At 54.9% G+C, this 11,941-nt stretch overlaps 1 protein-coding gene across 1 annotated transcript in view; it reads left to right on the forward strand.

The window, feature by feature from the left end:
• The window catches only part of LOC111154741 (chromodomain helicase DNA binding protein 5), a 56,075-nt gene extending 44,461 nt beyond the window's left edge, over positions 1-11,614 (forward strand). Inside the window, exons 33-42 of the mRNA XM_022514624.1 lie at positions 156-273; positions 5,535-5,624; positions 6,301-6,438; positions 6,700-6,808; positions 8,397-8,529; positions 8,947-9,142; positions 9,944-10,107; positions 10,232-10,343; positions 10,447-10,500; positions 11,047-11,614. Coding sequence (XP_022370332.1) covers positions 156-273; positions 5,535-5,624; positions 6,301-6,438; positions 6,700-6,808; positions 8,397-8,529; positions 8,947-9,142; positions 9,944-10,107; positions 10,232-10,343; positions 10,447-10,454 — 1,068 coding nt within the window. The 3' untranslated portion in view covers positions 10,455-10,500; positions 11,047-11,614. The remainder of the gene's footprint in view (positions 1-155; positions 274-5,534; positions 5,625-6,300; positions 6,439-6,699; positions 6,809-8,396; positions 8,530-8,946; positions 9,143-9,943; positions 10,108-10,231; positions 10,344-10,446; positions 10,501-11,046) is intronic.
• Positions 11,615-11,941: the final 327 nt, after the last annotated feature.

Consider the following 11,941-nt stretch of genomic DNA (forward strand, 5'->3'; position numbering starts at 1 on the left):
CTCTTGGCTCCACGTTTGGGCCTTTGGGTTTTGGGGAGCAGGTTGGGAACACAGATGGGAACCTGGAGAGTGAGTTTCCAGCCCAGTGACTGTCCTCTGCCCTCCATGCTGTTGAGGCCTCAGGCCCTGCAGCATGCCTAGCCTGTCCTCCCCAGGCCCTGCCAGCTTCCCTGGACAGAGTGGAGGGCGAGGACAAGCATGAGAGCTCGGATGGCAAGGAGCGGCTGGAGGAGACGGAGAAGGCCCCGCCATCCCCAGAGCAGCTGCCAAAAGGTACGGCTTCCCATGGTCACCTCCTGCCCTCCCTGCCCTGTATAGCCTCTGGCCTCGGCCGCCCTGGGTGAGAGGAGGGCGGCCAGGGTGTGTTCCCCTCCATCTCTCCCTGGCTGGGGGGCGGGCTCTGTCCTAGCACCATAGGATCCCCAGGATGAGGAGAGAGGCAGGGGCTTCGGTCTCTACAGTGGATCTCAACATTTCCTATGGTGCAGATTTCGGGGGGCCATCAGGCTGTCTTTTTATTAGTGATTTCTAGCTCTGTTGCCCTGTGGTTGGGACACATGGTGTCGATGAAACCTGCTTCCTGGCTTAAATGGTCAGATTTTGTAAATGGTCACATGTGGTCAAGAAGAATGCCTACTCTCTTAATTGCTGCATGCAAGGTTCCAAATACACGCCTTAGATCATTGTGGTGTTCAAGTTTCTTACAGCCTCACTCATTTTTGGTATTCTTTGATCTGTCAAGTCTGAGAGGCCTGCTTAGCATCTATCACTATGATTGTGGGTTGGGGTCTTTCTCTTTGTAAGACCAGAGTGCACCTCACGTTGAGACTGGGTTGTTAGGTGCATATTGGTTTAGGTTTTTTGTATTTTTCTGGGGAAGCATGCCTCTTATATAATGACCCTTTTATTCCTCTTGATACTTTTTGCTTTGTTTATTTAGGCTGCTTGGATGGATCTTATTTTTGTTGGGTTTATATTTAGTGTATGTTTTTCTGTCCTTTTACTTAAAAAAATACAGGTACGCACACACTTTATTGTTCTATAATTATGCAGGATACAATTCACTCATTTATTTTATTTTATTTATTTATTTTTAAAGATTTAATTTGTTTATTTTAGAGAGAGCATGAGCACCAGCAGGGGGAGGAGGGGCAGGGGCAGAGGGACAAGCAGACTCCCCCCTGAGCGCAGAGCCCATTACAGGGCTGGATCCCAGGGTCCTGAGTTGTGCAACCATCAGCACAAATAATTTTAGAATGGTTTCATCACTTCAAAAAGAAACCCCATGTCCATTAGCATTTATTACCAATTTCTTCCTCTTCACCCCAGCCATTGCTTGTCTACTTTCTGTCTCTATGGATTTGTGTGTTCTGGAGATTTCATGTAAATGGAATCATAAAATAGATCTCCTTTTGTGTCTGGCTTCTTTCGCTTAGCATCATGTTTTCCAGGTTCAGCTTCATCCCCTCATCCTTTGTATAAATATCCTGCATTGTATTTATCCAGCCATCAGTTGGTGGAGATTTGGGTTGTTTTTAATTTTTGTCTGCTATGAACATTTATGTACCATTTTTTTGTGTAGATGTCGGTTTCAGTTCTTTTGTATCACGTAGGAGTGAAGTCTCTGGATTGTATGGGAACTCTATGTTTAATATTTCGAGGAACTGCCAGATTGTTTTCTCCAGTGGCTGTACCATTTCACATTCCCATCAGCAATGTACGAGGGTTCTGATTCGTCCGTTCCTTTGACAGTGCTTCTTTCTTTTTAAAAAAGATTTATTTAATTGAGAGAGAGAGAATGAGCACAAGTAGGGGGAGCGGCAGAGGGAGAGGGAGAGAGAATCCCAAGCAGACCCCCTGCTGAGTGAGGAGCCCCACGCAGGGCTCAATCTCACAACCCTGGGATCATGACCTGAGTCAAAACCAAGAGTCAGACACTCAACTGACTGAACCACACAGGTGCCTCTGGCATTTGTCTTTTGATTATAGTCATCCTACTGGGCGAGAAGGGGAATCTCAGAAGGTTTTGATTTGTGTTTCCCTTATGCATAAAGATGTTGAGTTTCTTTTTATGTCCCATTTGTCTATCTCTGTTGGAGAAATGTCTTTTCAGGTCCTTTGCCCATTTTTAAATTGGGTTATTTGTCTTTCTATTACTGAGTTATAGGAGTTCCTTATAGACACACGTTCTATATCAGATATATGTTCTGTAAGCATTTATTCCATTCCTTTACTTTAAAACACTTTTTCTTGAAGTATGGTTGACACTCATTCCTTTACTTGTAATCTGTGTAATTATGTTTTGGGTATATGTCTTATAAACAGTGTATAGCAGGATTTGTTATTTTAAGTCCAGGCACAAAATCTTTACCTTTTAGCTGGCAAGTTTGATCTCTTTACATTTATTGTAATACTAGATATTTGGATGTATTTCTACTCTCTTCCTTTGTGCTTTATGTTACCCTTGCCTTCTTTTTCCTCCTTTCTTGCTGTCTCTTGGATTGATCAGGCTTTCTTTATATTTCCTTTCCCCCCCCAACTCCCTCAGAAAGTTTATAGTCAATCCTATTTTATACTCTTAAGCTCTTAACATGTATCCCTCTTGAATAAGAGAAGGGCTGTGTGTAGCTCCACCCCCTTTCCATGTGCTGCTGCTCAGTGTCTTAGTTTCAACTTGTTTTCATTTCTTAAATTTGTTGTGGTGCCTATTTCTAAATCTTTAATCCTTATTTAGATCTTACCATTCTTAGCAGTTTCTTGTTTGTTTCCTTGTTCATCATTGCTTCCTAAAGTACACCCTTTAGTGGTGCTGTCAGCAAATTTCTGTGTGTGGGGAATTCTCTCATTGTGTGTTTTTTTTCCCCTTTACTGTTGAATAATAGTTAGCAAAGCACAACATAGGAGAAGGGTTTTCCCTCGGCATTTTTTTTTTTTTAAAGTAGGCTCCACACCCACTGTGGAGCCCAACACGAGGCTTGAACTCATGACCCGGAGATCAAGGACTGCACCAAGATCAGAAGAGTCGGATGCTTAACCGACTGAGCCACCTAGGTGCCCCTTCCCTCGGCATTTTGCAGATGCTTATTACTTGTATATTCTGGCTTCCACCGAGCCGAGAAGGCTGCTCTCGAGGTAATTGTTGCTCCTTTGTGGGAAATCTGCCTTTTCTATCTTGCCTGACACGCTAAGACCGCTTTTAAGACCTTCTGTTTGTGTTTGGTCATGTGTGGGTTCACTATAGTGAAATTTTTACTTATCTTATCCTTGCTCTTACTTATCCTATCTTGCTTGTGACTGCGATTCGTAAAGCTAAGAATTATGTCTTTCATTAGTTGGGAGAAAATTCTCAGTCATTTCCTCTTTGAGTATTGTCTTTGTCCCCATCTTGTTTGTGTTCTCCGGGCCTTCCTACTACTCGTCCATTCCTTCAATCATCCAGTAAACCTGCATTGAAGGCTGCTGTGTGTCGGGTTCTACCCCGGGGACACCAGCAGTGAGCCCAAATGGCCACAGCCTTCACATGGAGTTTGTTTTTAGTGAGGCAGGCAGGCGATCAGCAATAAACAGAAATATGTCTTTGTTCAGCAACAGACTCCGAATGTGATGAAGAAAAGAAAGCAGGTACAGGGTTAGCCAAAGGTGGGGGCCGGTGTATCTTTCACGTCTTTTACTTTTTTCTTGTCTGTCTCTCTTGCATAGCCTTTTTTTTTTTTTTTTAAAGCTTTTATTTATTTATTTGAGAGCGAGAGCATGTGCATGAGTGCACGAGCAGGGGGGAGAAGCAGAGAGAGAGAGAGAGATAAGCAGAGTCCCCTTTGAGCACAGAACCCGACCCAGGGCTCGATCCCAGGACCAGAGATCATGACCAGAGCTGAAGTCAGACTCTTAACCGATTGAGCCCCCCAGGTGCCCCTCTATAAGCCTTTTTGAGTCATCTTTAGATCTAGCTTCTGCTTTTTTCTTTATACTGTTTTGTTTCTTCGTACTTCCCATTTGTGTTATTTTCTCTGGCTGCAAAACAAACCATTACGATCTCCGTTCTTAAAGCAACGCCCGTTTATGAGCTTAGAGTTCAGTGGGTCGGAAGCCTGGCTTGGTGCGGCTGGGTTCCCTGCTGAGGGTCTCGAAAGACTGACCTCAAGGCGCTGGCTGGGCTGAGCTCTCTGGCAGCTCAAGGGGAAAAATCTGCTTCTAAGCCCATTCCTGTTGGCCGACGTCAGCTCCCTCGGGTGGGGGCTCGAGGCCCCATTTCCTTGCTGGCTGTCAAATGGGGGTTGTCCTTAGCCCCTGGAAGCGGCCCATATTCCTTTCCCACTTGGTCTTCACGCCTCAAGGCAGCCATTGTGGGCCAAACCCCTCTCATACTCCGAATCTCTCTGATGTTCTTTTCTGTGACTGGTTGGAGAAAACCTTGCTCTTTGAAGGCTGGTGTGATGAGGTCAGGCCCACCCAGATAATCTCCCTCTTGGAAGGTCACCTGTGCCCCATCCCATGCCCCGCTTGTGCTCTGAGGCCTGGAAGTCTTGGGGGACATCTCTGATTTTGGCAGCGAAAAATGTTTAAAATGTTAATGATTGTGTGTTTTATTTCTAGAAGGCTTAGCTGGCTTTTTCTAGTTTTCCCTTTCTTTGTGTGTCTTATTTGTGTGACTTGTCTTACTGTGGATTCTCATCTTTCTTGTTTCTCTCTCTCTCTGGTGCGTGGGTAAATGGTTTCTGAATTTTGCTTGGCTGCTTATCGGGGGTTGTTTTATCCATGGGAACCCCGTGTCACCTGAGTAGCAGGAATGTCCCTGCTCTATTTCCAGAAGCCCTGGGGCACGCAGTCTCCCTGGTGGTCGGGCTGCACCCTCCCTGCTGGGTGGTTGAGATTCTGCGGTCACGGTCACGGTCACGGTCACGGTCACGGTCATGGCAGCTCGGCCGTGAGGCATTGGATGGAACTTCCTCTCTTTGGCTAAGTGCACAGTGGCTGGAGGGTGTTGGACTCTGGTCTCTGGTCTTCGGGGCTTGTGGTCTCATCCTCCCGGTCTGGGTGTCGAGATGCAGCCCCAGGCCCCCCAGGTCTCTTCCTGGCATCCACTCACCCCTTCCCTTTATGGCACTGACAATTTCCTTTTTTCCTTGTGAGCTCGCTGTGTCTTCTTCCAAGGGGATCTGGTCCACCTGACGGTTCTGGGTGTCCATAGAGCGTCCGTGTTAGTGAGGTCCTGCCGTGGTGTCAGCACACGGAGTCCTCTGTTTATCACTGGGGTAGGGAGGATTTCGAGACTGTGCCTTGAAGAGTTTGGGAGTGGGGTGCTGCTGGGGGGTGGTGAGAGGGAAGGGGCAAGCCGAAGGGTGTCGGGGGGTCCGTGCCCCCCATCCCTGCCTTCCCCGAGGACCCATCCTTGATGGCCCCTCTCGGACTCCTCGGTGAAGTGGTAGGTGGGAGTCTGTGTGTGGCTGCCGTGGGAAGTCGGAAAGCCACTGGCCCAGGGTCCCATTGTCTGTCCTGGACCTCTCCCTCCTTTGCCAACACCCTTTGTCTTGCAGAAGAAGTGCTTCCCGAGAAGGAGAAGATTCTGGACAAGCTGGAGCTGAGCTTGATTCACAGCAGAGGGGATGGCAATGATTTCAAGCCAGGTTTGGGGCTCTTTTTTCTTTTAAATGTTTGGGGCTCTTGTGTGTGCTCTGCCCTATGTCCCTTGGGCTCTTGAGGGCATCATCTGGACCCCGATGGGCCTCCTGCAGCTTCCGTGGGCACCACTATCCATCTGTTAAGCCCCTCCCACCCCTGAACCAACTGGAACTGGTGGGCTGGAGCCTGGGCTCCCCAGCCCTCGGCCAGGGGGAGATGCCACCCCTCTCCTAATCCCTCCTGTGGCCCCAGCCACCACTGGGAGAAAGGAGAGCTGGTCACAGAGCTGGGCCTGAGCATTTGGGGCTCAGTCAGAGACTTTGTGTACCTGTAGATCCTGGAATGTTCTGGAATACTCATCCTCAGATCAGATCCCCCAGGACATCACTGCTGGCCACGAACTTCATGTACACTTTTCACAGCACTCTGCCCCGTGTTTCCAGGGTGTCCTGATTGAGTGGGGTAGCAGCACCTGAGCCTGGAGCCCATCCTCCCAGCTCAGGGCAGAGAGAGGGGCTGCTGGTTTGTCTGTTTAAAATCCCTCTCGACAGTGAGCCCCTTGGGGACGAGGAGACATGGCTCCTACTTGCCTTTGGGTCCTCAGTCCCCAGTCCTTGGCAGAGACCCCCCTGGGCAGCACCTTTCGGATGGGTGAATGAATATGGGTCTGACCTCCCGTAGATGACACAAAAGTGGAGGAGAAGGAGCCCATTGAAACACAGCAAAATGGTGACAAAGAGGAAGATGAGGAGGGGAAGAAGGAAGACAAGAATGGGAAGTTCAAATTCATGTTCAATATTGCAGACGGGGGCTTCACAGGTATTGGGCTGAGGTGGTGGGCAGAGAGCTGGGGTGGTGGCTGTCACGGGCTTCCTAACTATGCGGGTCCTGGGAGTCTGGGCAGATGGCTATTTTATACTAAATTGTGAGTGGCTGATAAACGTGCATTATATAACCTTTCCTGGGATTGCTGCACTTCCAGGGGTGGGGAGATGGTGGGTGGTGAGGAAGAGACTTCCCTACCTGCCTCTCTGAGGGACTAGGGGCACCTCATTCTGCTCCCCTTGGCTGGCTTCCCAGAGTTGCACACACTGTGGCAGAATGAGGAACGTGCCGCTGTGTCCTCGGGGAAAATCTACGACATCTGGCACCGGCGCCATGACTACTGGCTGCTGGCGGGCATCGTGACGTATCCTTGGCCAAGGCTGGCCAGGCAGGACTCCGGCCTGTTCCTCTGTGGACCTCAGGGAGGGACATGGGGTGTGTGGGGTGAGGAGTCAGGAGTCAGGTGCTGAGGACGATCTTGGTGGTGATGGAGATGGTGGTGGTGACCTTGGTGGCGGCTCGTCCCCTCCTGCCCAATGCTCGCTCTGTCCACACAGCAGCCTTCCGAGGGGCACCAAAGTGATTCCCATTACACAGGGGAGGAAATGATGCTCAGAGAGGCCACGAGACTTGCCCAGGGACACACAGCTAAAAAGTCATAGCCTGTCCCCCTGAGTCCACCACAAACCTGTCTAATTCCTGTCTGGTACACACCTCACCTCCTCCCAGCAAGGACGTCTGAAGTGGGGGGCATTGCCGTTTGGCTGGGGGGCTTGTACTCATCCATTCAATCTTGATTGCTGGCCTCCCACCTGCCAGGCATGGAGGACACAACCCTGAGTAGCACCCCCCAGTCCCTGTCTGCCCGGGGCTCACATCCTTCTGGGGACATTCGGAGAGTGTTGTAAGTGTGCGGAGTGTGGTGTTCAACAGGATGGGAGCCGGCGAGGAGCAAACGGAGTGCTGGGGGCGGTGCCTGCATATTCTAGTAGGTGGTCAGAGGTGATTTTTGAGCACAGACCTCCCAGGGGCATGGGGAGGGCCACACAGCTGTGCATGGAAAGCCCCTCAGCAAAGCTGACCTGATTCTAGGAGGGGTAGAGTGTTCTAGAATAGGGGTCAGCAAACCCTTCCGGAAGGCGCCGGAGAGTGACTCTTTCAGGCTTTGCAGAGTAATGACTCCACTTGCTGTAGCAGAAGCAGCCACGCACAACGAGTGAGCGAGCGAGTGTGACCGCGGCCCAGTAAAAGTTTAAGAAAACAGGCTGGGGCCAGTGTGGCCTGGGGACCATAGCGTACTGATTGTCGTTGAGGAGGTGAAGGGGTTTGGAAACAGCCTGCCTGGGTTCAAATCCTGCTCCCGCCCCTCACTAACTGTGGGGCCCTGGGCAGGATAATTTTATTGTGTGTCCTTGTTCCCTTGCCGGCCCTCGGGGAGGGCCCTTCCTTGCCTCCTGCCAGCTTCTGCTGGTGGCCGTCCGTCCCTGGGTCTCTGGTCAGCTGCCATGCAGTCTCTGCCTCCATGGTCACATGGCCTTCTTCCCGGGCGTCTGTGTGTCTGGGTCCAAATTTCTTCTCCTTAGAAGGACAGGAGTCACTGGGTTCGTGCCTGCTCTCATCCAGGATGGCCCCTTCTTAACTTGACTACATCTACAAAGACCCCATTTCCAAATGTGGGTGCGGTTACAGGTGTGGGTGTTGGGATTTGAAGTTTCTGCCCTCCAGGTTGTTAGGACGAAGGGTTTGGCCCCTGAGGCCTCAGTGCCGCCTGGGCCCCTAAGGGCACCTGTGAGTGTCCGCTGTCATGCCTTCATCATCTCCTCGCTCACCTTGCTGTCGAGGTTAATCTGGTCTGAAAGCACGAAGCCGGGTTGCTGAACCCAGGCTGGTCCCCCCCTCACCCTCCCACCTCCCACCATGGCCGGGTTTGCCCTTGACGGTGCCCCACCCAGGCACGGCTATGCCCGCTGGCAAGACATCCAGAATGACCCGAGATACATGATCCTCAATGAGCCCTTCAAGTCCGAGATCCACAAGGGCAACTACTTGGAGATGAAGAACAAGTTTCTGGCCCGCAGGTTCAAGGTCAGTCCCCTAGGCCAGAGCCCACAGGGGAGGAACTGCTGTAAGAAGGCAGATTACACGGGGTGGGGGGTGCGGAGCAAGGCAGTGACCGACCAGCAGCCCCCTCCTCACGTATCTGGATGTGGGCCGGGCTGTCCACCATGGTCAGTCATAGAGTCAATCAACAAACAGTGTGTTGGGTCCTTGATCAAGGGGACCCAAGGGTCCCCTTGGGTGAGTGTCCCTCCCCTGGGTGATGGTGCCGAGAACCCAGACTGGTGAGAGCTCTAAGCGGGGAGTTAAGAGCAGAAAAGGCAGAGCAGATGGGTGGAAGCGTCCTCCCTCCTCCCTATCTGCCAGATCCTGGGCCTGGGGGTGGGTGGGTGCTGGTGGAGGAGGGGCAGGGCGGCGCTCAGTCCCTCCTGCTCCATCCCCCAGCTGCTGGAGCAGGCTTTGGTCATCGAGGAGCAGCTCCGGAGGGCTGCATACCTTAACATGACCCAGGACCCCAACCACCCCGCCATGGCCCTCAATGCCCGCCTGGCTGAGGTGGAGTGCCTTGCCGAGAGCCACCAGCACCTGTCCAAGGAGTCCCTTGCCGGGAACAAGCCGGCCAACGCCGTCCTGCACAAGGGTGAGCCAGCCTGCTTCCCAAAGGCCGGCCTGCCTGCCTTCCTCCTGCCCCGTGGGTCCTGGGCCCCCGCCGCAGCCCTCGATGGGCTGGGAGTCAGGCTGGAGGGCGTGGCCACCTCCAGGGTGGGACAGTCCATCATCCAGCCCCGGGGACATTCGGCCCCACCTCCTCTGGACTTGTTCTCAAAGTCGGCCTCCTGTAGGCCCTGGGCTGGGGGTAGGTAACAGACGTCTGCTCCACTCACCCACTCTTGTTTATCAAGCCCTGACGATAGGCTTTAAACACAGCATCTCTGTAACGCTCGTAATACCCTTGAGCGGTGAGGTTCATGAGCCCATTTGAGAGATGGGGAGGTTGACACGCAGGGGCGGAGTAATTGCCACAGACCTCCAGGGTTTCAGACCCTTGGCCCCTTGCTGCGGATCTCTGGGAAGCTCCCAGGCTGGTTGGAGGGGCAGGGGGAGCCAAGGCCAAGCTCCACGAGAGCCCTGGACTTGCTGGACCCTGCTGTGTCTGGGACATGTCTCCTGAGGCAGCGCTGGGCCAAGGCCGCGGGCCTCCCTGGGAGCTGGGGGGCTGGCAGAGGGCCCAGCAGAAGCCCGGTTTCTGGCTCTCCCATCCGCAGCCCTTGGGCCCCTGGGGAAACCTGCTGCTCGCCCTGGTGGCCCGTCTGGTGGCCCATCTCCGCTTCCTGGGCCCGGCGGGCCGGGTGAGACGCGCCCTCAGTGCCCGGGGCCCGCGGAGTGTGATCACCCTGCCGGTGGTCAGCAGCGCCCCCGCGTCCCCCTCTCCCTCCTGCAGTCCTGAACCAGCTGGAGGAGCTGCTGAGCGACATGAAGGCCGACGTGACACGCCTGCCCTCCATGCTGTCGCGTATCCCCCCCGTGGCCGCCCGCCTCCAGATGTCCGAGCGGAGCATCCTGAGCCGCCTGACCAACCGGGCCGGCGACCCCACCATCCAGCAGGTCAGGCTCGGCCCGCACGCCCGGCCCGGTCCCTTGTCCCGCCAGCCCTGGGTGCCCCCGGGCTGGGGCTTGGAGGGGAGGGGGTGTGGGACTACGACCTTTAAACCTGGGTCCTTGCCTCCAGGGCGCTTTCGGCAACTCCCAGATGTACAACAACTTTGGGCCCAACGTCCGGGGCCCCGGACCGGGACGGATCGTCAACTACAACCAGATGCCCCCGGGGCCCTATGTGACCGGTAGGTGCCCGCCGCTCCTGGCAGCACGTGCAGGGGCGCCCCTCAGGGCCCGGCCTGCCCACCGCCACCCCAGGCAAGCCGAGCTTCTCTGTCTCTCTCACAGATATCTAGCTGTCCCCGCGCTGTCCCCCTGTCGCAGTGCTCATTTCCAGCTGAGGTAAGCCCGCGCCTGCACGCCTGCGGTTGCTTGTCCCCCTCCTGGGGTCGGTGAGTCAGGCCGGGCCAGGGTCAGCCCCGAGGCCATTGGGCGTGCTCCCGCGTGTCCGTGTGCACTTGTGTCCACCGCAGTGAGCCGGCCCCAAACCCGGTCTGCACGGGTCGGCCTCCGCTTCCCGGCGGGGTGGCGGGCACCCCAGGACATAAGCTCCCTGCCCAGGCAAGCGGGGTGGCTCGGGGTCGGAGGGGGTAAGGAGAGAGGAGCTCACACCTGAGAAACCGCCAGTTCACTTGGGCCTCTTCCCCCGGCCCCCTGAGCCCTGAGTGTCCTTGTAGGAACGGCTGCTTGGGGGTGTGGGCGCAGGGGCTTTCGCGGCTGATGGTCCCCTCAGAATGCTCTCTTCCTCGGCCTCTCTGGCCCTCGGAGTGTGGCAGGGAGGTGTTGGGTTGGGAGCGCCCTGTGACGGGAGTCGGCGGGGACAGGTGGTGGGGTCTCCCGACGAGGACCCGGCCGCTCAGTGGGGTGACCGTCATGGGCCTCTTACAGCCACGCCTGCCGGGTCACCTGCCCGACCCCCCCAGGAGAGAACAGCTGCTGCCTTTTTAGGAGCCATGCCACCTTGGGACGGAAAGGGAAACTGAGTCATGCCATCACATGGGGGACGAGGCCCAGCCCGGCTGGGCTGGAGCCCGGAAGTGCCGCCTCACCACCGTGTCCGCGTCCCACCCAGCATCACATCCACCCCACAGCGGGACGTGCCCCTTGGCCACCTTTGCTGGAAAACTTCTTAGAGGAGATTTCATTTACTTGTACATCTTTTGCACTTTCCTGTTGAAGACTTGAACGAGTCTGTCTTGATGTAAGCGTTGAGTGACGGACGTACTGGAGGGGCCACTTGCAGCCCTCATGTCTCTCTGCCGGCGGGCTCCAGACCGCAAGGGAAGAGCCTGGAAACCCGGCTGCCGCCCCGCGGACCCAGCCCGCCTGGGGAGCCCTCCGGGTGCCCCCACCCTCCCCATCCCATCTGTGTGGCCTGACTGCCCGTGTTCTGCCCCATCCCCCCCACCCCTCGGGGCTCTCCAGTGTTGGATGGGTCAGGACTGGGGAGTGGCTGCCCAGCCCCCAGGTAGAGATCTCGGCTGGTGTCCGGGGCTAGGGGTGTTTTCTCCCCACTTCTTGCCGGGGCTGGAGGCCCCCAGGTATGTGCTATCTAGGTGGGGGAGGAGCGCCCATCAGCAGGTGTCTGTCCCTGACCCAGCACGTCTTGCAGGCCCTGGACTTGTTAGCAGCGGCACAGGGCCTGTGTCGCCTGCCGTGCTGCATGGCAGGTCACACGCGGCCTGTGCTCCTGGGAGGGAGGGGAGGATCCTGCGCATGTCCCACAGCGGCTGCGAGAGCCTTAGTCTCAGACTCTGCGGGAAGGGGCTTGTCCTCTGTTGGA

Source organism: Enhydra lutris, unplaced genomic scaffold, assembly GCF_002288905.1.
Source record: "Enhydra lutris kenyoni isolate GAN:26980312 unplaced genomic scaffold, ASM228890v2 scaffoldscaffold38, whole genome shotgun sequence".
In the NCBI taxonomy this organism is placed as follows: domain Eukaryota; kingdom Metazoa; phylum Chordata; class Mammalia; order Carnivora; family Mustelidae; genus Enhydra; species Enhydra lutris.